The sequence below is a fragment of the Lampetra fluviatilis genome, chromosome 25, assembly GCF_964198595.1.
Source record: "Lampetra fluviatilis chromosome 25, kcLamFluv1.1, whole genome shotgun sequence".
Lineage (NCBI taxonomy): Eukaryota > Metazoa > Chordata > Hyperoartia > Petromyzontiformes > Petromyzontidae > Lampetra > Lampetra fluviatilis.
Genome location: NC_136299.1, coordinates 12,462,657 through 12,488,798, shown reverse-complemented (window position 1 = coordinate 12,488,798; position 26,142 = coordinate 12,462,657). Strand labels below are relative to the sequence as shown.

The 26,142-nt window shown below is 43.2% G+C and overlaps 1 protein-coding gene across 1 annotated transcript; it reads right to left on the bottom strand.

Moving 5' to 3' along the window:
* CHAC2 (ChaC glutathione specific gamma-glutamylcyclotransferase 2) lies at window positions 1-22,657 on the bottom strand. The gene is made up of 3 exons (XM_078868306.1): window positions 22,389-22,657; window positions 8,122-8,157; window positions 1-5,113 (listed from the first exon to the last, which is right to left on the bottom strand). The coding sequence occupies exons 1-3, from the start codon at window positions 22,521-22,523 to the stop codon at window positions 4,703-4,705; spliced, it is 582 nt and encodes a 193-aa protein (XP_078724432.1). The 5' UTR covers window positions 22,524-22,657; the 3' UTR covers window positions 1-4,702.
* Between the last annotated feature and the right edge of the window lie 3,485 nt (window positions 22,658-26,142).

Genomic DNA, 26,142 nt, shown 5'->3' with positions numbered 1-26,142 from the left:
TCCATTTAATCACCGTATTTATTGCAGACTTTGTCGTGCTGTTACATTGCAGAAAACAAATCCATCAAATAAATAAACAATCCCCGACACCCGATAGGCATTCATGCAACTTTTTTTTCATCAAACCTTCTGGGTTATAGTGGTAGTGAGGTTATTGTGAGCAGATTGATGGGATTCTCATGAATAAGCGATGCATTTGCATGTGCTGGGTGCTTGAAACTAGCCAGCAACTCTGAGCGCCTTACATCGCTTGCATCTCAACCAGTCGAATGCCCAGCCACAGTTGTATTTATTTATTTATTACCTAGGGGACCCCCCCTTTCCTAATGACAGCAGTCCCTATGCGGCAAAATGACCACGAACGCACGCGGTCATTTGCGCGTGGCGACGTTCGCCGTGCGAGTATCTGCACGCAGCGCAAAGTCGAGAGATGCAGACGTCCACAGTCCTCCGAGGACAACGTGGATGGGAGATCGGAGCCTCCTCACAGACACCCCTGTTACGTGTTGGGTGCCATTAATGTGAACAGATTGTAATCTTTCAAATGTGTCCGTGCAATGTTACACAACAGCCGAATGGTGCTGAACACGCCATTTCTGTAGAGTACATCGGCGGGCGTTCACGATGTGTGAACTAAAGAATGGCGAGCAAGCGCGTTGGAGTTCCCTCTCCACCGCACCCCGTGTGCTTGGTCACCCGCACAACACGCAACTGACATGCGCGCAATTCAAGGCAACATTGAACAGTGAGCATGGTTCGTGGGCTTTACAACGCGTGAAGAATATATGAACGTATACATATTGTCTTTTTTTCACAAATGCGTAATCATCCCGATGTACTTCACAGGCCAGATGTATCGGTAGGCACCACATTTTCCGGTCAATGAGTGTTTTTATTTTCTCTGACAGTATCTACAAAATAAGCAACCACTTAACTAAAAAGAAAACAATCCTTACCATAACACCAATATTTTGCCGGAAGTGTTAAAGACTTCCGTCATTGCCACATACGAATGTACATGTATACATAAGGACACCAGTTCACATTGGGCAACATCACTGTTAATATGTTGAAGTTGGCTCATTCAATATAATAATAAAAAGTATTATTTATTTACCAGAAAGCCACATGGAGTCCAATTATTCTTTTTCAGAAGGGTCTTGCATTTTATGCTTTTAAATTCGTTTATTTTCAGCCAATGAATGTGAATGTATGTTGAACTTATTTCACACTGTATGTAGCAAACCGTGCTCATTGGAGATGTGGGGGGAAGGACAAACTGAACGCACAAAGCAGTGCTACAGAAATACGTTTTCAATCGAGATTGAAATGTACATAGCTCCAGTGGCTTTATAACATCGGACGAGCTTCAGACGGCCGCAGAAGCGCATCCGAAAGCACGCAAGTAAAGTGTTGGAGGATGACAGTGGAGAAAGAAGCAGATTTGGAAAAAACTAGTGAAAATGGGACGACCCAAAGATGCATGAATTTTAGATTTGAAGCTTTCGTGACTGCAAGGATTCATACTCATTGTTTTTTTCCGTAAAGTCACGTAGGTAAAACAATCAATAAAATAAACTAAATGAAAACAACTAATAGTTGTTTTGTGACTTTACCGAAAAAAACAAAGAGTATGCATGAATCTATCTACGGTTGGAATTTATAAAATAAGTCGGGGTGGATCAGAGCACAGTCAACCAATTCAGCACCCTCTTCTGCATCATCATTATCATCTTCTCCAGCATTTAGTGTACCACAGTATTTTGTCTCAAAGATAGAATCCACCACGTGGTGCAGATAAAAGTGCAGCCCTGAAATTATTTTCTCAAGCCATTGCTGGCGACGGAGCTCTAGAGAGCCGTTCTGAAGGGTATTTGGTCTACTCTTCCATGCTGGTCAGATGTCTTGGAAGAGGTTTACTTGACTCCACCACACACAAGCGACCAACCGACTGCGGGATGCCGTTCACTCAAACTGCGTGGTGGCCAGATGCGGGGGGGGGGGGGTTCGAGAAACTTCCACCATTGTTTCCACTGCCACGCTGGGAGATCGACATCAAAGGGGCGACTTTGAGATTGCAAGTCCGAGGTGTGCACCATTGCACCACGTCAGCGTCCCTATTCGTTTATATATTACAGATGGAAGTCTTAACTCTGAAAAAAAAGTGGATGTTAAAAAAACAATATTGCACAGCTTATTAAAATTGGTTTTGTTTTGCCCCAAGTGCTTTCTTTGTTCCATAAAGTCTGCCATCTGCGAACAAAGAAAATTACAGATGCTTATTTGTTCATGCAAACATCACAGAAAGACACAAACAGTGGTTTAGTGGAGTCCAAAAACAAATTAGCCTCGAGTCAGTAAACTTGTTGTAATTCAATTATGAATTCACCATTGTGTACACAACATCTGAATATATTTTGCGTACACAATACGGCACTTTAAGCATGGTATGGTAGACAATTAATACAGTGCCTGTTTCTGTCATTTTGGACGACAGATAATGCTGTGCATTAGAGCTAATGGCATTTTGTAAAAATGTTTTTGTAATAAGTGTCCTACAGGAGATCTCCTCTTATCCACGGTGATATGGGGGACTAATAACCGTGGATCCTTTTATCGGCAGGGCTATCTGCAATTTGACTCCTCTTATCCGTGGGGGAAATATCGCAAATAACCCCTATGGTTAATAGGGCGAATTTGCCACGTGACCCCCCCCCCCCCTCTTATCCACTTGAAACAATGTAATTATTAGGAGGCAACTTTGCTAAGCACCATGGGTAAAATCACTCAAAACTGCGAGTATTAAAATAGGGCCATAGATAAAAACAGTTTTCGCGGACCCTCCAGCTGCTGCAGATAACAGCAGTTGCGAGTACATAGGGGCTCGGATAACAGAAGTTCTCCCGTACATCAATAACTTGAATTCTGCATCTCTAAAAAGAAACGATTTATCAAACGCCAAGGCTAATTTTCTTTGGCATTTGCATCGTCCTTGTGCTGTTCACCTTGTGGCATTATTTGGTCTAAAGCACCAGTGAAGGAAGCCATGAAGGAGGCGCTCTGGTGTAGGCCAATCAGCTTCAAGGACAACGCATCCCTCATATAACGATGTTTCTTTGCACGTTTTACCCACAATTGTGTGTGGTTAATGCCGACTTGATGTCTCGTAAGAGCTGTCTATTTAGTGTTTGAACATCTCAACACTCCTGTATTATATCAACTGTAATATTCTCTATTATAGATAGTTTTTACGTGAATAACCACCAATTAGCGAACCCGAGCCCGCTGAAGCTAGGACTGGAGGGGGGGGCACACGAGGCAAGTATTCCCATTCGTTTTTATCGGAAGTGGAACGAGACATCTGGCGATTGCTGGGAAATCTTCACTTAAAAGCATTAGCTAGCACACTACTTTGGATTTAACTGAACCCATTTTATTCATACAATTATATTATTGCTAACGTTCTAAACGTTACACTAATTTGCTCCTATATGGAACCGAAAATACAAAGATATTTTTGCCACAACTCTCTTTAGCTTAGTGAAATAAATAATAACTAAAGTTGTCTATCAACAGGTGGTGGGTACATGAGGTATGTCGAAATTTAATTGCTTAAATATTTGATAAATTTCAAAACCGTCAAATATATAATTTTAGATTACTCAATGAAGTAAAACAAACTATTGTTCCCATTAAGTTCATCTCAGCACTGTCTGTAGAGTGACAATAGATTTAATCTACATTGGTAACTGTACTTAAAATTGGTCCAAACACTTGGGGACAATTTAGTGGAAGACTTAATTACGCAAGCCAACACACTTATGGTAATAGCCACACCTGGAGTTAAAGATAAAGGTGCAGCCCTGCAATTGCTTGGTCAAGCCACGACTAGAAGGGGCCTCCACTAGAAGCAGCTCTAGAGAGGCCCTGCAAGGGTACTTGGCCTACTCTTTCAAGCACTCTGAAGTAAACTATGTCAATTATTATGAATTCCGATGCATGTTTACATTTTATATTGCAAAATAGTTTAACCGTCAACCCATGGGCAGGGCAGGTTGAGTATTCTAGCCGTCGGTAACATTTGTACCTTGACTGAATCCATACATTGCAATTTCATTATTCAACTACTCTGCACAAACTGAAAAACATAACTTTTACGGACTCAACACCTCACCTTTACTGTTTTGTAATTAGCTTAAAAGAAAAAGTTTAAATGAGACTCTGCTCATGGAAAATTACGAAACATATGACATTGCATAAAATGTAAGTTTCTAATGAGCAGCAAACTTCTCTATAACGTTAAAGTGGCTTTAAAAAAGGCACTTAAAGCACACGCATAAAAATTAATTCCTGCCAATTATGCTCAATTCAAGAAATACTCTTTTAAAATGGGTCTGTTTAAATATTTGTAATATTATACAACGTAGCTTGGCAAAAACTCCCTTAAACCCAACCATGGCATTCCAAACATGACACCGAGGTGCACCATACACCTCCCCACGTTCCACTTTCAGTTCATTCTGATAAGGATTCTGATCCGTGGCCAATTAACAATTAGCGTCTGAGATTAACTCCCGATTACCGGTGAGGCTAACGTCAGCTCACACGCATCACGAAAAAAGAACTGGGAGCGACACCGCAGCTGCATGCGGCCACGTACGCAGAGGCGGGAAAGACATCGGCAGCAGCAGCAGCAGCAGCCCTACTGAGCACGCACGACACTACCATTGCTGCTGTTGTTGCTGCTGCTGCAGAGGATCAAAAGTTCCCGCACCATCTCCTCGAGCGTGTACAGGTGCTGGTCGGGGGCTTCGGGCACAAGCCTCCTCATGGTGTTGGCCAGCTCAAAGAGGTACTCGGTGTTCTGCCCGCTGGGGCCGCTGCTCATCAGGATCTGCTGGGCGATCTCCGCCATGGGCGCGGGCCCCAGGAAGTTGGGGTTGTCCTCGGTGCCCACGTAGAGCATGGAGAGGAAGGGCTCCTTCTCCACCTCGCGGGGGTAGAACATCACGAAGCTCGTGTTGTAGCCACCCTGCTCGCGGATGTCCAGCCTCCGCTTGACATCCTCCCGGAGGTCGTCGCGGATTTTATACGCCACCCCCCACACGGAATTCTGTCGCATGTTGAAAAGGGGGGGGGGGGATTGAGAGAGGGTTTGGCTTGTAGCGCAAAGTATTGTAAGTTCATCACACAAAGACCCACAAAATCATCATCTGTCATGATCATCCTACTGCTGGATGAATGTCTCCCCCAAGCCACTGATACTTCTCACGATCCTGCGATGCGACAATCTATCCGGCACCCGCACGTGAACCGATCTCATCGCTCAATTCTCTTTGATGGATGTCCTCTCAGATGTGTTCCGTCCGTTGGTTCCGCGTAGCAATGACATTTCATAGGTCGCCTAAATGCCACAGCAAATCAAAGCGCCGCTTCTGATGTGATTTTCCACTGATCTTAGCCGTGGCTGGGAATCGGGTTCGTAGCGCTGCGCAGTAACCACTCCGGCACTACCGCATCCGCCAAATAAACGTCACCGACGTGTGATTACATTTAGACTTGTAATGTATTTTTATAAAGTGTATCTCAAGATGGCGCATAGTGAGAGGACGGGGGTAGTGTTACCGTACTGTGCCACTCAAGGTCAGCCGTGGTAACACTTGCAACACTGTGTCAGAAAATGGTTACTGCATGACCACATGTATTATACAATAATAACATTAGCACACGGTGAATGCAATACCGGCGCATAATGGAACATTACCATGCTGGAAAAAATCATGTTTAATAATGGGCAGTACATGCCTTGAAGCCTGTGAAATAAGCTCTTTCAACAAGTGCACACACTGCAGTTTGTTCACATGTTTTCAAATAAAATAACCTCCACGAACATTAATTTTCCTTGCTTTCTTAACTGTGAAAACACGCAATGGAAACATAAATTATTTCAAGCAGAATCAATCTCACAAATACAATAACGTAAGCTTGTATTTTCTTCATAGCAGTGCAATGACTAGCACAACACATTTAACAATTAGCGCGATCAGTCACATCTTCAGTTAAACACGGTGCTGACTTCACTAAACGATGACCTCACCACCACCACCACACCATGCAGCACCCAACAGGGTAACGCCGGCACTACAGCCAACAGGGTAACGCCGTGCGTTCTTCAACTGCCCACTTCCAAATTTGTCTTGAATCTAATGCACGAGGTATCCACTCTTTACACATCGTGGGGCTCTGTCGCATGCAAGAGATGTAAAAATGTATTTACTTTCCGCATTGACCGTTGCGTTTCAGTTGTCAGCTTGAATGCCGCTTGATAAAACTGTCCTGCATAGCATCACATGTGCCAAGCGATACGAGTTCTCACGAGACAACTTTCAGCCAATGGTAACGCGAACAGCTCCAGGTTCGAAATGTTGTAATTGGTTCTCCAGGGCATGTGATGGACCCATCATCAGCCATGATAAATGCACTGCTGGTTGAAGGCCCGTAAAACCACCCGAAAGTCCACTTAGCTCCCACACGCAAACAATGCTGTGGCTACATCTCATCTTCTGGACGTGCAACGGACAGGTGTGAATACACACCTGATGTAAATTAACATTTCACATATGATTGATTGAATCGTTTCTGTACAATACACTCAACAAATGAAGATGCAACTCTTTTGATTTTATGGAAGAGGATAAATTAAGTAAAATGTATTTTGTTTAACCACGATAGAGTATCATTTGCAAGAGTGGCCTGGGCCACCAGTATGACAATTAACAAAATAATTCAAAATAAAGACGTACGATTTTTCTCCATTGTACAGCTAAAGCGGCAGAGGAAGCTACACGATGCCAGCTATTAACAGGGAACGAGGTCTGCCCAGCCTGATTGGCTCCGAACATTCCAAAAGGGAAGCACAAAGAGACCTCGTAGCATTGGCGCACTTTGACCTGCTGATGCAACCATTCGTCAGCAGGTTGGACAGTCAGCTTCCACGCGAGGGATGAAATGAGCCATTCTTACGCTGTGGGAGTTTTTTATTTTTTTAAGCGCACCTTTCAGTTTTACGCTGAACACGTTTCAACATTCCACGTCAACACATGTAGCGCGTAGAGCTACGCGCAAAGACAAATACAACGCTGTCAATAATAAATGTATGCCAGTTTTGATTAATTTATTAGGTATTCAATTATGTTACTACCTCATCTTAACAAGTGCGAGTCATCGTATTTATTTGAGATCTTAAAGTTACCGTATTGTACTTTAAAGTGAGCTAATTGAACACTGAGCGTGTGGCTAAACGTATCTGTAACAGGAACGTCATTTATCTGAATCGTATATTTTGCAACTCTGAATGTCAATTCGTCACAGGTGAAACTTAATTTTACTGGCAGCAAATCGATTAACACTCCTCTATAGAATTTAAATAGAGAAGTAAGGCACTTTTTGCAATCCCAGATAATTAAAAAACTCACCACTTTCATAATTAACACTGCCACAGAAAAATATATATAATTAGGAAAATTTTCTTTACAAAGAAGCACCAATGCTAGAAATGCTACCCTTTAAATTCCTCTATGACAAAAACAGCCTTCATGGAAGATGTATTAACTTTTATTTGAAGATCTTTGTAATTTCTTTCAAATCAATTCAAACCAATAACCTCTTTTTCTTTTGGCACATCTGGGGTGGGCCAGTGCCACGCCCTCACAATTGGGGGAGGGTTTCCACTGGCTACTCGCCATGCTGATGCCGCAACCAAATTGCGATATGCTGACCTCACAAGAAGACATCCGAGTCTTGCACAGGGCCAGAGGCAGTGGTTAATAAATACCGCATTCATTGTGTGACATCAGTCAGTACAACTCAAACGCAGTGTCAGCACACAATCATCTGCTTGCACCTCGACTCATTCATCGCGCGTAATGTCAGCCACAGGCCGACTCCATGGCTTCGGATCTACGGTGGAAAACCAACCTGGTGCGTCCTGAACGGCAACCCTGAATTACATTGATTCATTGCATCGATCGCGGGAGGGGGATTGAAGAGTTACGTCTATAATATACCATGTGTATGGAAACCTTCAAGCAGCTCACGTGTATGCAACACTAAGGTACTCACCCCAGGGTCTTTCACCAGCGTGACCACTCTGCCAGGCTGCCAAAAGACAAAATCACATTCAAAGTTACTGGATGCAGCAGACACAGTTCACGCTCTGGGTAACACTAATCGGCACATGCTGTAAGAAGAACAAGGCATACCTTAAGCATGCTGCCCTGTGCTTTAGTCCAAAGTTCACCGGATTTAAATTAAATTCTGACATTTGACATATCCAGGCCTGTATTACAAAAGAGAAAAAAGTGCAAGCTGCTGGCAGAGGAGTCCCCCTCCACTCGAGGGAGCTCTGGAGAGACCCTCTGGAGGGTGTTTGGGTCTACGCCATCCTGGCCATTGACGTCAGCGATGCTGGCTGCGTGCTCTGACCTCCGAGCCACCCCGGCCACCTTTGAACAAGATTTTTTGTTTAAATCACTTTCAACGTGATGTTGCTTAAGTGCACACAAGTAGCACATTGTGTATTTTTTATATATATATTATAAACTGAATTGCTATGGCAGTTATATGAATAAGAAAAAGCTTTCGCAGCAACTACAAATTATAATTTTATCCCGTTGGCCATTCTAATGCAAACACGCAGTCCGCTCCAGCACGAGCTCAGTGGGAAATAAAAACAAAAAACATCGCCTGGCAGCAGCAGTGTGCACAGAGATCGGCAAAGTGCGGGCTGCTACTGCTGCTTTCAATTCAACCAAACTGTCGTGCGCGTTTGAGTAAAGACGGATTGCACGCATTTCAACGTCAGATCCCGCTAAAAAGTACAAGCTGTACAAACACGGAGCGCATCACTATGCACGAGCACACCTCCCGGGCGGCTTATCGCCACTCCGCTGCTCGCCGTGGCTGAACTTTACAAACGAGCGGCTTGATTCGCACTTTCAGCGACACTCGGTACTCGGCTCAAAAACGCCGGGGCACAAGTCGTGAATTGGTTTCCTTAAAAAAATGCAAAGTATAGTTAATTCTTCATCATCCGTGGGCAGGCTATCCGGGTGTCCCGGTAAATGTGCTTGCGCAAAAATAAACATCTTGCTGTGTATGCTGGGTCAATTGTGCCGCTCCTCACTCAATGGGGGTCAGTGACTCGGACTCCACGTAGACCACAAACATGTAGGAAAGAAAACAGATTTTGAAGGTGTTATAAAAACATCTTCACACCAATCCTACATATGTAAATAGTGATTTTGGAGGTTTATTTAATCAGGATCAGCGATCTTACCCTTTAGCCTTGATCATTGAAATGTAAGTGTAAATAATGTCTATTTTCTTTGTTCTTTCGGTAAAGTCACGTAGAATTGAAATAATAAAATAATAAAAATAAAACATAATAAAATAATTCTCACGACGTTTCGGCCGTTCTCAGGTGCAGAACAGGTCTGTCGAGGAGGTGTATATGCCTACACGCCCTACACACAATAGAGTCAGTAGTATCTGTAGGGTGTGTAGGTGTATATGCCTACACGCCCTACACACAATAGAGTCAGTAGTATCTGCAGTGTGTGTAGGTGTCTATGCCTACACGCCCTACACACAATAGAGTCAGTAGTATCTGTAGGGTGTGTAGGTGTCTATGCCTACACGCCCTACACACAATAGAGTCAGTAGTATCTGTAGGGTGTGTAGGTGTCTATGCCTACACGCCTTACACACAATAGAGTCAGTAGTATCTGTCAGAGGTGGGACAAAGTCATTGTTATGCAAGTCCAAGTCGAGTCGCAAGTCATCAAATTCATGACTCGAGTCTGACTCGAGTCCAAGTCACATGACTCGAGTCCACATCTCATAGGTGGGACAAAGTCATTGTTATGCAAGTCCAAGTCGAGTCGCAAGTCATCAAATTCATGACTCGAGTCTGACTCGAGTCCAAGTCACATGACTCGAGTCCACACCTCTGGTATCTGTAGGGTGTGTAGGTGTCTATGCCTACACGCCCTACACACAATAGAGTCAGTAGTATCTGTAGGGTGTGTAGGTGTATATACAATAGAGTCAGTAGTATCTGTAGGGTGTGTAGGTGTATATACAATAGAGTTCGTAGTATCTGCACACACTGGGGCCGAGGGGAAAGAAGCGGACGTGGGTGGGGGCCACGGTCAAGGTCCCCCCCCCGTGCCGGGAAGTCCTCCGCAGGAGCGAGAACAAGGCAGCTGAGTAGGCCGCCAACATTCTAGTATTGTTCAAATTGGCACGGAAATACTCTGCTAAACTGTTTCGGTTCATAAAAACAAAATACTGTCAACCATACAATTCTAGGATAGTTTTTACTAAAGCCACCCGAAACTCTGTAAAGTTGTCTTGCCATTGTGCAAATGTCATGAAAAGCATGGCGTAGGGTGACGTCATTGTTATCTAAAATTATACTCGAGTAAAATGCTGTGCCAGATGAATAATACGTTCCTCCAGGGTTCTAGAAGTCGAATGTAAATTACCCAGTGACCATACTGGGTACAAAAATAAAACAAATGCAGTCTCTCTTCTGTAAGTATACTGACCTGCTATCCACTGCTTTCATTGTATAATAAGTACAATAATTATCTTCAGCTGAGCAGAGCAGCTTTCTTCATAATGATCTTCAATAATAATTTCTGTAGTTTAATTTCAGTTGTTGTTATAACTATGGCATCAGCAAATCTGAGATGGCTTACAATTTTTCTCTATGTATTTATTACGCCTTAATTTTTCTGATTCACTTTTCAGAAAACTAATTTAACTGTTGCTGTGGTTATAACCTCAGCGATGGCATGAAACGAAAACAAATGCAGGATTGCACAGAACCTAAGAAATTCAACTCTTGACTGCGGACTCTATTTTACATGCAATACAATCCCGGAATTGCAATCAAAAGACCTTTGGAAAAAATGCATGCAATCAATGCATATCAGAGAAAAGAAAGCCACACTTTATTCACCTTACGCCATGCTGTTTTCACAATAAACAGGTTTGCGTGACTTTAATGCATTGCATCATTGAGCCTCCGGGTAAAGTGCATGGCAGTTAGGCGTACACAGACGAACTGTGTGAAAACATTCATCCTGGAGGCTAGAACTGAATCTGCATGTGCCCGACGCGTCTGCTAAACAGGTCTTATTATCGAGTGATCGCAAATCATCAACAAAGTGAATTATATTCTCATGTTACATTTGGGATAATGGCGAGAGAGCATGCGAACGAGACCGAAACAACGCAAATGAGATTTGTAAAAATCAGATCGCGGATTCGCGACAATTGATCAAATTGCCAAGGTGATGTATGGTTACTCCCAAATGTTACTATCATCACAATCCGTGACTGCCATCACAGTCATTCCATCATCATCAATCTTTATTATCTGAAGATTATTGCTGATAAGAGGATGGATTTAGAGGCGCAATGTTGGTGGCCTTTAATTATAGAGGCATGGCACGTCAAATAGGATCCATTTAGCACTCGTATGCAGCTCCTGCATATTATTATTATCTGAAAACCTCCAGATAATAGGAAGATGCCCATGATCGGCAGCCCGGCTAGTCTAGTATCCATATTCCTTTGAATAAGTGGAAGGAGCAACATACTGTATAGGGACTATATACGTTCTATTACTTGTGAAATACAAGAATAATATAAAGACTGCAGTCAGCCCGGCGGACATTAGGCATTGCGAATAAGAGGGCTGTGGATACGAATTTATATAATTTCCCCTTATGTAAAATAGATTGTAAATGTCACAGTTTAAACATGCGTGCATATTAATGTGAAACCATTACAAGACAGTACAGCATTTCCAATCTTGCAAATGATGATAGAATATATTAGTAAATTAAATATCAACTGTGAATACAACCAGTTGAAGCCACATATGGTATCACAGCATGATATCAACGATACAGGCCCTGAGATAATTTTACTTGCCAAACTAAATTGCTGTAATGTCATTATTACACTGTACCGTATTCTCCAGATTGTAAGGTGCTCTGGAAGGTAAGATGTGCTCCAACATTTGGGTCATTTTGAAAGAAAAAAGGTTGAAACTTAGAATACGCCAACCCGGAAAAGCGGGGAACATTGTTGTCAGATATAAAGTAAGGGAGCGTGGAGCAGACATTGGGGGAAAAGATTGCCTCATCATCTGGAGTATATGGTCATGGTATAAGTGACAGCGTGGTCTAATGTAGCCAGGCTCAATCATGTTATTTAAACCTGGTCGCACGTGTAACGGTGGGAGTAGCCATGGTGGCAATAAAGGCCAATTGCCGGATTATAGGGAGCACCCCCAAGTTTTTCGTTAAATAAAAATAAATGGATGGCATAATCAGGAGAACACAGTAACTGAAATGAAACATCTAAACTGAAAAGTCACGGTTAAATACCAAATGAGCGTTGAAGTGCAACGCAATAGAACGTAGCGGTGCCAATGAATGCGAGCACTGGTATTCAGAGAAGCAACCACGAGTCTAAATTCATATGGCAAACCGTGGCATAAATTACAAAGAGCAGCTCGCTTGCAACAATTCTAACACATTTCAGACGTTTTGGTGAGGCCATACCGTTCATTTTGGCCAAACAAAATCTCAAGTGCCTTTAAGACAAAAAAAAGTAGCCCAGATGTTTGCTGACGCTTTAGCGAATGAGTAAAACGTTTCATTAAGTTGATTCTTTGGAAGAAAGGGGAAATTGTTGCCAAACTGTTTTTGATGTGACTGTCTAAACGTATAAAGCCTCTGTAATTTCAGCAGTACGTTTTTAGTTTAACGATTTACTTTATATTGGCTTTTGTTGACGAAAGAATAATGGAATGCAGTGATGCATCAATTTATCAATAAACGATGTCAATCGCTGAAATTCACTTCCGATTCACTAAAAAGAGTTGCGAGAATGTCAGTATGTTGTGTTCGTGTACTGGAGGCTTGCGGACACTGGTCCATAGCACTATTGCTACACGCAGTGCAATATTAAAGGGTCTCCAAAATGACACAGCATGCTGATTTTTAGAAAAAAGCAACATCTACAAATAGTCCATGAAGCTGTGCTTGATGTAATAAAGAAAACAATACTCTGCAATTACAATCCAAGGTAGAGCAACATAATCTACTCACCGTTTCTTATAAGAGCCAAAATAACAAAGGTTCAATGTTTCTTCTCTCCATCGACAATCAAAACGCAAACCAAGCACAAAGTAGCTGTCCAACCTGCTCTGTTTTTATCGCTCAGATGTTTACGGTGTTATATGCCAAGTCGCTCCCCCTCGGATGCGAGGCCCTCTCTGAATGCAATAATGTCTCATGTTGTGTGCAAACATCACGCTGGCTCTGTCGGGTTAAACCATAAAGCAGTGCTGGCCACGGGTCCCATGAAATGCTACTGCTCAGCACAAATGTCTGATCGTTATTTACATTAGGTCCCACTTATAGTGCACATTAGACAAAATCATTTTTAAAGCACATAAAACATGAATGTGTCCATATAATGAATGTTTACACAATCTACAGGGCCGCTGCCGTGCTGTGATGGTTTTCACACCGGACTTGCGATCCAGAGGCCGCCGATTAAATTTCGTTCTCCCGGCGTGGCAGCTGATACAATGGTGCAACTTTCTTAAATCCCTGCCACCTCTGTCCACCCAGGCATGGGTGCAACATGGTTAGTCGATCGGGAGGTCGCGTGTGACGGGGTAAAATGGGAGTAACTCCCACCTCTTGGCCAGGGTAGAAGAGTCGTCCAGGTACACTGTATAGGGAGCTCTCGAGAGCTTCCTCTCGAGAGCTTCCTCTCGAGAGCTTCCTCTCGAGAGCTTCCTCTCGAGAGCTTCCTCTCGAGAGCTTCCTCTCGAGAGCTTCCTCTCGAGAGCTTCCTCTCGAGAGCTTCCTCTCGAGAGCTTCCTCTCGAGAGCTTCCTCTCGAGAGCTTCCTCTCGAGAGCTTCCTCTCGAGAGCTTCCTCTCGAGAGCTTCCTCTCGAGAGCTTCCTCTCGAGAGCTTCCTCTCGAGAGCTTCCTCTCGAGAGCTTCCTCTCGAGAGCTTCCTCTCGAGAGCTTCCTCTCGAGAGCTTCCTCTCGAGAGCTTCCTCTCGAGAGCTTCCTCTCGAGAGCTTCCTCTCGAGAGCTTCCTCTCGAGAGCTTCCTCTCGAGAGCTTCCTCTCGTGCCTGTGCTTCTGCCAGTCGTGGTGTGAACAAGCAATTGCAGGGCTGCACCTTACACACAGTACCCATAGTCATCTATATGCATTCATTAATCCCCCCCCCCCCCACTTCGCGCAAGAAGAGCACACAAGTGTTGTCAACATATCTACCCTCTGTTTAAGGAATGAAACAGGCTGATTTCTCCACAAATCTGGATGTCACCTGATGGAGCTAGTTGTAATTACTGACAAATTATAAATGTTGTGGCTTTGCTCTCCAACACACCGGTGTGCTGGACTAGTAACAAATTGGCATGTTCTGTTTACGTGACAAACCTTTCTAATTGGCTGTGTCGGGTGGTGGCGGGTTTAACGACATATTTATATATTTACACGATCTAACCCACAAAAACCTGTATGATGTATGATATTGGTCGCGAAAGCCTGCTACGTGTTAAACTGACAGTCTAGAGAGTATACTTTTCTGATTTATCGAGCCACAGCACACGACTTGTATTTGATCACAAACGCCGGATGGCAATAAATACATATTACGGAATGTAATTAAATATTACGCCACAATCTAATCAATTGTAATATATATTTTTTTGTAAATGTATTTGTAATATGTTTTACTCGTCAAATCAAGAAACTGGTGTGTCTAAAATATTGCAAAGTATCACAACAACTTGCCAGTTCTACAACAGCAGTCTTTCTGGCTCCGACCAAAATTTGGGGGCATAATTAAGCTTCTCTTGTCTGCTGCACGATATCAATCCATAGTTAATGTGGAAACGTGCACTGCAAGAAGCCGTAGAATATAAAGTGTGTAAATATGGATGGTGGCCTTTGGCATTGTCTCTCTTGACTTGTCACCAAAAGCTTAACTGCAAACGAAGAGCACTGCTGAAGAATCGCCAATGGGACCCTGCTTGGCTTCCTGGAGGGTTATCATATCCAAAATTACTCTACAGTCGGGGGACCTCAGCAGTTAGAGGAAATATTACAAAATTGTATGGCCAATATCAACCATTAACAAAAGGCAAACATCGCCAGTGAATATTTAATACAAAATAATGCGAGAAGAATGTGGAGTGTACCAAAGCTACCATCTGCTCCATGAGTGGAAGAAACATTCAATGGGTTTAAGGAACCGGACTTCCTGAATTTCCCTGAAGATGACTCACATAGTTTCAGGCAAAATGTCATGTATATAATTGCTACATTTGGTTGCGAGAATTGTTTTTCATTTCACCAGTGAGCTAGAACAAAAATAATTAGAAACATATAATTCTCCACTTGACAATTTCACTTGTTTTGGCTATGTCGGGTGGTAGAGGGTCTTACGACACAAATTAGCCACACCATTACTTGTCCCGACTCAAAACATATCTAACGAATCACAACATTTTTATTCAGCACTGTATTTTATGCTTCTGTTCATCACAATTGTGCCAAAGTCGGTGACCTGAGTGTGAATTACAGAACAAACACACACACTATTTTCAATTGAAAGTTCATACTTACCTTCGTGTGTGCTTTCCCATTTATTTGATATATCCAACAACTCTGGATTATGACCATCACATTAGAGAGAAGCACTCAAATTGACCTCACTTCAGAAAATAAGATTGTGAATTTGACAATATAAAGTTCAAGTGAATTAGATTACATCTATGCATCTTTGTAATTTGGCAGCAGACTACTGTTATTTAAATCAAATCTACATCGATAAAAGTGCCCCGTGGCTAAACAAGACATTTCAGTTTGACGTACAGGGCACACATTTTATAAGGTGTGTTCGTACTGTGGAAAAAATGCCTTTTGAAATGTCATCGGGAGTAGTTATGTGACATCTTCTGGGACTGCTCCGTGATAACGTGGTGGTGCGCGGCTTGCTGTAGTAATTCCTTTTTTTATACTAAGACAATGCCAACAGCACAATTGTATCTTGACTTAAAGCTTTCCTGACTGCAGGAATTCATATTCTTTGGTTCTTTCGGTAAAGTCCCGTAGATAGTCTTCTTGGTTCTTTCGGTAAAGTCACGTAGATGGAAAATAATAAAATAATAAAAATAAAACATGTTAAAATAATTCTCACGACGATGAATCCCTGCAGTCACGAAAGCTTTAAATCAAAATCCCGTAGATAGGTAAAAAAATAAACGAGAAACTACGACGTTTCGATCGCAACACAAGCGGTCGTCATTAGGTGGAAAAAAGGGGAGGTGGGAAGCCACCCAAGGCAAGGTGTTTTTAAAGGTTAAAAATGGGCGTAGCCCAAGCGTCCTGGTAAACCAGCAGCAATGGTTATGTAATTGGGTAAACGTACGAGCCGTGGAGAAATAAAAAACTTGTGGTACTCCAAATGCAGGGGGCGACACCGCAGGAACTGGAATTGCTTGTCCCATATTAAGTAAAATAAAACTAACATCGGAAGGTGACAAGATAAAAACATTACAGCTAATTATGACTTAAACTGGTTGATGACGTCCTTCCAATGATTGGTGAGTTTGTACCCAGCCTCTCGGTTGAAATTGTGTCCGTGTCTATATATATGGATGGCTTCATGAACGAATCTTTGGTGACAGTCAGTGGGCTTGCAAAGTACCTTCGTCTTAGAGAAATCATTTTGTGAGCCCACTGCATTAAAACAATGATGAGCCACGGCTGAGGTATTGGTCCTACCGTGTTTCAGATCTGCCTGATGTTCACGAACACGGTCTGAGACATGTCGCTTAGTTTCCCCAGTGTAACTACTGCCGCAGACACAGCTTAGTTTGTAGACGCCGGGGTATTGCATGTCAGGGATCTTATCCTAACAGATGGGATCAGATCACGAATTTTATGTACTGTGTTAAATCTAACCTGGATCTTGTGTTTGCTCGTGATTTTGTAAATATTTTTGGTGACCCCTGCTATGTATGGCAAGATGATGGTTTTGATTGGGTCCCCAAATGGCTCCTTCCCAACGGTTGGGGTGATAGCTTTACGGATTGTGTAGTCTGAATATCCATTCATCTTGAGAGCTTGGTGTACGTGCTCTAGTTCACTGGCTAGGTGGTGATGGTCGGAAATACATCGAGCTCTATGGTGTAAAGTTTTGATGAGGGAATTCTTCTGGGATGGATGGTGGAGTGAGTCAGGTTTTAGGTAGGCATCCGTATGCGTGGCTTTCCTGGAGACAGAATGGCCCATTGAGCCATCTGGTCTCTTTTTGGTTAGAACATCCAAGAATGGTAGCGTGCCATCCTTTTCCACCTGCATGGTGAATTTGATGGCTGGGTGTATGGAATTTATGTGGTTGAGAAATTGTTTCAGAGCGGGAAGGCCATGTGCCAAATTACAAACGTGTCATCTACGTACCTCTTCCACAAGGATGGACAGAGTGGATGCCTGGATGGCGTCTGTCTCAAATTTGTCCATGAAAACATTGGCTACAACCGGAGATAAGGGAGAACCAATTGGGCTGCCTTCAACTTGTTTGTAGAATGTTATATTCCTGGTGAAGTATGTGTTTGAACCTATCTACGTGACTTTACCGGAAGAACCAAAGAATAATAGCACAATTGAACATAAGTGGGAGTGAAATAGCAAATATGTGTTACATTAAATCGACGTTACAGCCAAGTTTGAGCAATAATAAAACATGTTTCTCTTATTCAGAGTTCTTTAACCTATGATAAATTTATGACATTAAAGTCTACCGTATCACAACACCAAGAGTTATGAAAGCACGCCACATCGTTGAACTATTCATGACATTGCCAATGGGGCACATTCATAACCACCAACTGTGAAATTACTTGCCAAAATGCTCCCTCAAGTTTTTACGATAATTTCAATGGTAATTTATGCCAGCCCTCAAGCACAAATGTAAAATTTTGCTCAAGACAACATGCTAGCTGTTTTTTTTATTATTTGCCTACAAATATAAATCCAGAACGTCAGCATTTCTTTAAACGAGCTTATTCCCAGTGGGTGTGCTGCTCTCAAAAGCGATGTTCGTAAGCCTCGGGAATAAACTCCGAACCCAAAGAATCCTAAAGGCGCAGTATTCTTGCTAAAAATTTTTTTGCGAATCAAGAGCCAACGAGTTTCGATGATATATTCTACTCAACTCCCCATCGTTGTGGTGTGTCCACACAGCTAAATGGTACAACTCAACCGCAATAAAACAACATATTTAATGTAAAACATATTTCCATTCAAAACACTTTATCAACCAATAAAATCAAATAGGACATTTTATAAAATGTATTGTACCATCTATAATAATACTTTACATTTTTTTGGGGCCTTCCACTAACGTCTCAATATCCCCTTGTTTAAGCATATGCACATAATTATCGGTATAGATGTGTGGAATAAATATCTGATCTTTTAGTCACAGCATGATGCATATTTTCTTCGGTTCAGAAACTGGCAGTCTGTCAAAGGGCCGGGCTACTAGGTGCGGCACATCCTCGAGGAGATATCTCCTTCACTCTCTCCTTCAATATTCCCTTATGTCATGTCAAAAATACAAGACACCAGTGTACAACAAACACAGCTTCAAACTACATTTTCAGCACAGCAATTCCCCCGATTTACGTCTCCCGCTTTCATGTCGTTTCGCAAATACGTCGTCACTTTATTAACACTGCTACTACTCTATTTGCCGCGCCTCAACCCACACTCAAGTCGCTCACAGCATCGTCCGTCCTCGTATCTGTCGCCTCTCAGCCTTCGCCTCCACCCACGGCCCTGTGCACCGTTTCGATTGACGTCGTTTCGATATTCGTCGTCGCCCCTTTCAGGAATTCATCCCCGACGTAAACCGGGAAATTACTGTACTTACACATCACCTGGCCACAATCCATGTGCTCGTACCTGTAACCATAACGAGTGACTCGCCACACGGGATATGTCCGATCATATGGTCACAGGATTGCACTACACAAACTCTCTCCTGAAGCCCTCTCGTGGATAGATGATCTTCACATTGGTATTTAACTCCTGTACATATTGCCATAAGCAAGAAGAGCACAGGACCATACTGCGTAAGCTAGGCATGTCTTTACTTCGTTTATATAGTACTAATACGACACGTGACTGCTGGTAAACAAATGGTAAAGGTGCAGCAATGCAATTCCTTGCTCACACCACTGCTGGCAAAATGCAAAATGGGCCTCCGCTTGCGGAGAGCTCCAGAGACCATTCATGAGAGGGTATTGTGTCCAACTCGTCCACGATTGGTCAGATGTCTGGGGAGAGGGGGGAGTGCCCACATTGTACCTAGCCACGTGCACACTGACGCTCGTACTTCTGGGTGCACAGAGGCCAGAGGATTTAAGCAACTTGCCCATTGTTTCAGCTGTCGAACCAGCAGATCGGACGATGCAGCGACCTCTGGAATGCGAGTCCAGTGTGCTCACCACTCTATCATGCCAGTGTTCCTGCTGCCATCCGGTTATTTCTGTGGGCATTACCAAGTCATGAGAAATGTCAAAGTTGTCCAAGAAGAGACCGACACTATCATTTGCAAGCGTAGGCCATTAAACGCAGAGGCCATGGCTTAAATCCCAGAGTTCACCCTTTCCCATTCCAACACGTCTGCAAATTGCAGGGTCGGTGGCCTGTTCATCACCGAATCTCGGAACGCGCAAGCGGTTAGCGTTAAATTATATTTAGAGACGCATAGCGTCGTTGTTTTTAAAGGCGTCGTTGTTTTTAAAGGCGTCGTACCTACCGCTGAGAACTGTTGCGACACGACCGCACTCTATGACAGCCGTCGCCAAACTGTGCCACAACGCCATCCCGCATGGCCTTGTGGGCGCCTCGGTACCGATAAAGTTATTTTGTTGGAACGGAACCGGAAGAATAACTGATGACGTACATGTACATCATCCGAATGGAAAATGGTTAAAAAGTGTATGAATTTTAACCTTAATGACAGCAGGTAGGCACATAACGATGCACCAATTTGGTGATTAATATAAATGTAAATGCTCATGACACGTGCAAAGCATACAAATCATTTTAAATTCGCACACGTATATGTTGTTGGAGTTCGTTAATTTCATATGTACTGCAATACGCTTCCAGGATGCACTAAGCCTGCAGCTGTCAGAGCGGTTAAAATTATTTGTATTTCTCTCAATTTCAATGGATTCTCTTATTAGTCTTGGCCAGTAATAGTTCGTTCAGGCTACACGGGGGATCTTTGTCACTAGGGTGTCTGTGTGCGTGCGCGCCCTGTGTGTGTACAATTGTGGTCACTCAATGCGCCCCCCTTCTGACAAGCAAGCCAGCATCAGAACTCAAGGTAAGTGAAAATAATTCACACATTTGTTCCTATTTATGTTATTTAATGTTTTAAAAATTACACAGTATTTATTACATCGTTATATTCAAATGTACAATATTTATTATTATTTATAAGTTCAACAATGCTCCTCTTTTATGTTTAACCATAACACATTTTATAACACTGACCGTGTGTGCATTTAATTACAGTAAAGTATTGTGTTCAAACCCATAAACCGTTCGACTTACGAACGGGTCTCAGGGACCGGGGCACGTTCGTAAGTCGAGGACTACTCCTATTTTTTTCTGGAGCTTCTAATCGCCCAACCACCCGGGGTTATATTTTCAGCAAGGCCGTAATTATAATATATATTTGGGGGGACACATCCCCCCCAATATTCTAATATGCTCAAAATGCCCCCCCCCAATATATTGCGATATAAATGTTTTGCTATGTTATGTAAATAAATAAAAAATATTTGCTAAACCTTGGCCACAATATCTGGACTTGTCTTCATATAAATCAATGCATAGATTTCTGTTTATATGATTGTGGCTATGGTTGTATTTTATTAATCCCTAATCTCTGCCATTGCAAATAATGAAACAATACATGGTAAAAAAAGTAAAAACAGAGCAATGTAAACAATACACTATTAGGCATTGTTGTAAAAAATAAATAAAAAGTCCATCCCATGTGCTAGTGAATTATTTAATATTTCAGGCAGGAAATGAGTTTTCAAATTTAGATTTTTTTTTTCTGGGTTGGGACCCCCAGACCCCCTGGAAGATTTGGTCCCCCCCAATGTTGACTCCATGGCTACGGCCTTGATATTCCTGTACTCAGCTCCGGGCAGCTCCGGTCACAAGCGATCCGTGCCCTGCCCCGACTCTCGCCTCCTGCATTAGGCCCACCTGAGTTGGCCGGTACCACCTGGGGTGGCAAATGCTTCTCTAGTCTCCACCATGGGCAAGTAACATCTTGAGCAGTGTCCACCATGTGTCCACCATGGGCAGATAGCATAGCGTACTTACCTGGTTCATTGATACACTTATTAGTGACTTTCATACTGCATAAATGTTTCACATCACATTCGTTTGTTTTCACCGCAAAATTATATTCTCCATCAAACATACGGTACCTTCCTTAATCCTGTACACTTTGTCACCATATTGTCTTATCGAATGCTACCAATAGGACCTTGCTATCATAGGTATGTGTGACCTTACGATGACGTTCTACAAGAAAATCATAATGAGCATTTGCCACCCACCGTGGTACCGAAAATATAATTTACTCACTCATCGACCACACGCTCACCGCTCAATTTCACTCTCACCACACTCACCCATCACTCTCACCACACTCACCCAATACTCACCACACTCACCCTCACAACTCACCCATCACTCTCACCACACTCACCCATCACCCTCACCACACTCACCCATCACCCTCACCACACTCACCCTCACCACTCTCACCCATCATCCTCACCACTCTCACCCACTCACCCATCACACTCACCACACTCACCCATCACCCTCACCACACTCACCCATCACCCTCACCACACTCACCCATCACCCTCACCACACTCACCCTCACAACTCACCACACTCACCCATCACCCATCACCCTCACCACACTCACCACACGCACCCATCACTCTCACCACACTCACCCATCACCCTCACCACACTCACCCATCACTCTCACCACACTCAACCATCACTCTCACCACACTCACACCACACTCACCACACTCACCCTCACAACTCACCACACTCACACCAAACTCACCCTCACAACTCACCACACTCACCCATCACTCTCACCACACTCACCCTCACAACTCACCACGCAGGGCACGTGGGGCTAGCAGCTCACCTTGCCCGGCACCCCGCGGTGGTCCGTGCTGCCCTGCCAGAACCTGCGGCTGTAGTCTTTGATGTGGCCCACCAGCTGGGTCTCAAAGGGGAAGTCCACCTTCCACACCAGCGAGCCGTAGCCGAAGATCCACATGGCTCTGTGTGGTGTGAGCGGTGAGTGAGAGTTGAGCTGATGGGCCGAGTGAGTGGTGAGCGTGGAGCGGTGTCCAGCGAGTGAGTTGTTGTTGTTGTTGGTGAGGCGAGCGATAAGAGACGTACAGCTGCCGGTGAGCGCACCGCGTGAGGAGCGGCAGGCGAGCTGGGTGTGAGCGTGTGGTGAGGAGTGTGGCGAGCTGGGTGTGAGCGTGTGGTGAGGAGTGTGGTGAGTAGCAAGTTGTGTGTGAGAGTGTGGTGAGGAGCGTGGTAAGTGGAGAGACGCCGGGTGAGAGCCGGCCCCGTGGGCCGTCTCAAATCAATAGAGCGGATCCGCCCCGGGAAGCCCCCGGCGCCTCACGCGATTGGTCCACCCGGCCAACGAAGAGGATGCCGTGGGTGGACGAGACCATCCGCCCGCTACATCAAGGGGTGAAACATTCATTATTTAGTCATTTATTTTTGTATTAGCCAAGTCGAGTTATATCATTAGCTGATGTATTAGAGTTGTATCATACGATTATATAATATGCAATGGTTTAAAATTAATTTATTTCCCGTATAATTGTTGTTATTTGAAATTACACCCCAACCGCCCCTCCCCCCCCGTAAATAGCCATCAGTTGGCTGCTCCTACCGCGGTTGAGGGAGCGGACTACGAATTTAAATTGGGTCTTCATACCCCTTCAGATGCAGTTGAACCGGAAAGGTCCAATCGGGTGTGTGGGGAGACTGACCCTCCTGACCCTCCTGGCATTCATCTCGCACGGAGAACTCCCCAGGGCCCCCTAACCCCCAGCCAGGCTCATGACGGTGGGAAATTGGGGTGGGTGGGTGGGTGTGGGAAACGCTTTCTGGAGCTTAGCCCCGAGCAACTTCAGCTCAAATTGAGCGCTGGCCAGACCCAAGCTTTTGTATTTTATTATTACACTCTTTTATTTAACTCACTCCGTCTGTTGTCGTATCCTCAAAAACATCTTGTAACTCAATTTTTACCCACTTCCCAATGTGCTACCGACTGCAAACTTGGTATACTTATGTCATACTGATGACAATACTATATTCTATCATAAAAAAATTTTAAACAATCTTTTTTTACATGTTATGTTTCGGCTTGGATCTAATTGTCCATGCTCAACTAACGTTGGCTGTAAATCACAACGGTCCCTTACGTTATGGCAAGCTTCGGGGCCACTTCCTGGAGTTTTGCCATTACTCGTACGGTACATTTCATTAAAGCGTGTTTAAAAAAAGTGTTTTAAAATATTACTTATTTCAAATTGGGTTGTATGCATACAAAAGTTTTTTAGGGTAGATCGCGTAAATATAAATGTGTCGTAACCCTCCACCACCCGACACAGACAATTAGTAAGGGATTTGTTACGTAAACAAAACGCCAATTAGTTACTACTTCAGCCCGCCGGTGTGTTGGAGAGTAAATCCACAACATCTCCAGAGAAGCACTGTTACTTATTGTGTGTTTTTTAAAACATTTCCGATTAGCACGGTTGGTTATGTACAGTGCGAAGGAAGTTCAACATTTTTCATACCTAAAAAGGACATTTTTTTCCTTCCTTAATTTTAGTTCAAATAAGAATGTAGTCATCCTTTATATAAATTGTTTACGTTTTCTCCGGTTCTCCATTCCTGTAACATACAAAACACGTTCCGATGCTTGCTGTTTGTATCGTGATCTGTGTAACCATGACTGTAACGAAGATCTGTACTGTGATTTATGTAAGATCTGTACTATGTAAGATCTCTACTATGTAAAATCATCTGTACAGTCGCAGGACCCCCATGAAATATAACCTGATAGCTCATTGGGCCTTTCCTGCTGGAATAAATAAATATATCTATCAATGAGTCTCAACACTTTAAGAAAGGCCCTGTCTTGTGGTGTTTGGCCAATACATATTAATGTTTAAATCTTGCTTTCTTCTTCCAGTATTATTCCAATTGCATTGGTTCATGCTATGAGATTGTGTCATTCCAAACTCTCAGAGAGTAGTGCATCTCCCCATGTGTTAGAGAATGTCCCACAGAAAGAGATATAACTAAACTTCTTCTGAGATGCCATCAAAACACCTTTATTATCGACATGCAAAAAGATGCATGTTCGTACACGCTCTGTTACAGAAACATGTTCCATACATGGTATTCTAACAGCTATTGTTCATTCTCCACGGTTGAATTTGACAGGGCATGACATGTTATTGTTTTTTTTATATTTACTGAGAGTATAGACTCACTAAACTTGAGAAACTAGTTTCATGATCTCAGCATAATTGGCACATTGCTCCGAAACATTAAACAGAACTCAGTCATCTATGGTCGCCAATTCATTATTGGATGAATGCTTTCCAAAGCCCACACCATCTCTCATCATCCAATGTGTGGAACGTCTTTTTTTTTAGTGTTCAGAAAAAACCAGAACACTAAAAGTATGCAAACGTTGGTAGAGCAGGCTTCGAAGAGTAATCATTGAAACCTTAAGTAATATCATTGTCAGTGACGTATAAGCACACAGGACCTCACCAACGATAACAACCACTTCAAATTATGCAATGGCATCTAAAAATGCCTTACAAGAAACGACATATAGTCGAACGTCATAATTGTGTTAGTACTGGCTTAAGTGGCGGCTCCTGCAAAATCTCTCAGGGGGGGGCAAATGTCTGGATGATTGATAAGGATAAGGTCCACCCATGCAAAGGATAAATTAACAGCTTAAGCATGTAAAGGCAACTTCACTTCTTTAATATTAATGAAAAATAAAGTGACTCTTACAATACATCTTGTTTGTTTCTATACTCACTATTAATACAATCCACTCATGTTTCTTTTATTAAAGATTCCACTAGGTGGCGACATATAATTTTGTTGGATGAAACGTGCTTACGTATGATGACGTATGCACGTTAGTGCGAGCCCTCCCGGAAGCCATAGAGAATGCATTGCAGCGCCCCCCGTTCGAAAAAAAAACATCTTTGAATGTAAGTCTATGGGACCACTCGGGGCGATTCTCAGCCGGAGGGAAATCGCCCAAAAAGAGGCGGTACTCCACAGAACGTAGCATGACGCTGATGGACTATATCCAGAGGCACAGTGACGGCCAGCGTGACTCTGTGGTTGAATGACATTGGTGGTGCGTCGCCCAATCGCCCTAATGAAGAAACCGCCCCTGACTGGCTTCATGTGAAAATCAGAGAGCAGACTGTCATCATTAAAGAATGGCACTTCTTCAGACCAGAGACAAGGGGAATTGCGCAGATAAGTAACCTACTTCTCTACGTATATACAATGTATATGTAAAAAAAAACTGAATACATTCGTAAATAACACTGCATTAAAAATAAAATATGTAACGATTTGGGATATGTTCCTTCTTCATAGCACTGACCGAAACATCACCTATTATGAAGCACTGTTATTGACGGATATGTTGAGGTTGTTTTTGTTATTTGTGATTTTGCAGCACTGCCAACACAGTGCGACATCATGCATTCTCTACTCCTGCACAGATCTCTGTTAGAAGCCAGTGTTCAGGGGAACAGTGGCAAGTGTTTGTTTGTCTTTCTGCTGCACCGCCTCTCTGCCCTGCAGGTGATGTCAGCGTG

Bases quoted from the DNA above. Each gene is read 5' to 3' on its own strand.
- CHAC2 (XM_078868306.1), bottom strand. From the start codon at position 22,523: ATGTGGATCTTCGGCTACGGCTCGCTGGTGTGGAAGGTGGACTTCCCC. The intron at 8,158-22,388 runs GTGAGCTGCTAG...GTCTTTTGGCAG, and splicing joins ACCGCGGGGTGCCGGGCAAG to CCTGGCAGAGTGGTCACGCT. The intron at 5,114-8,121 runs GTGAGTACCTTA...AACATGCGACAG, and splicing joins CGCTGGTGAAAGACCCTGGG to AATTCCGTGTGGGGGGTGGC.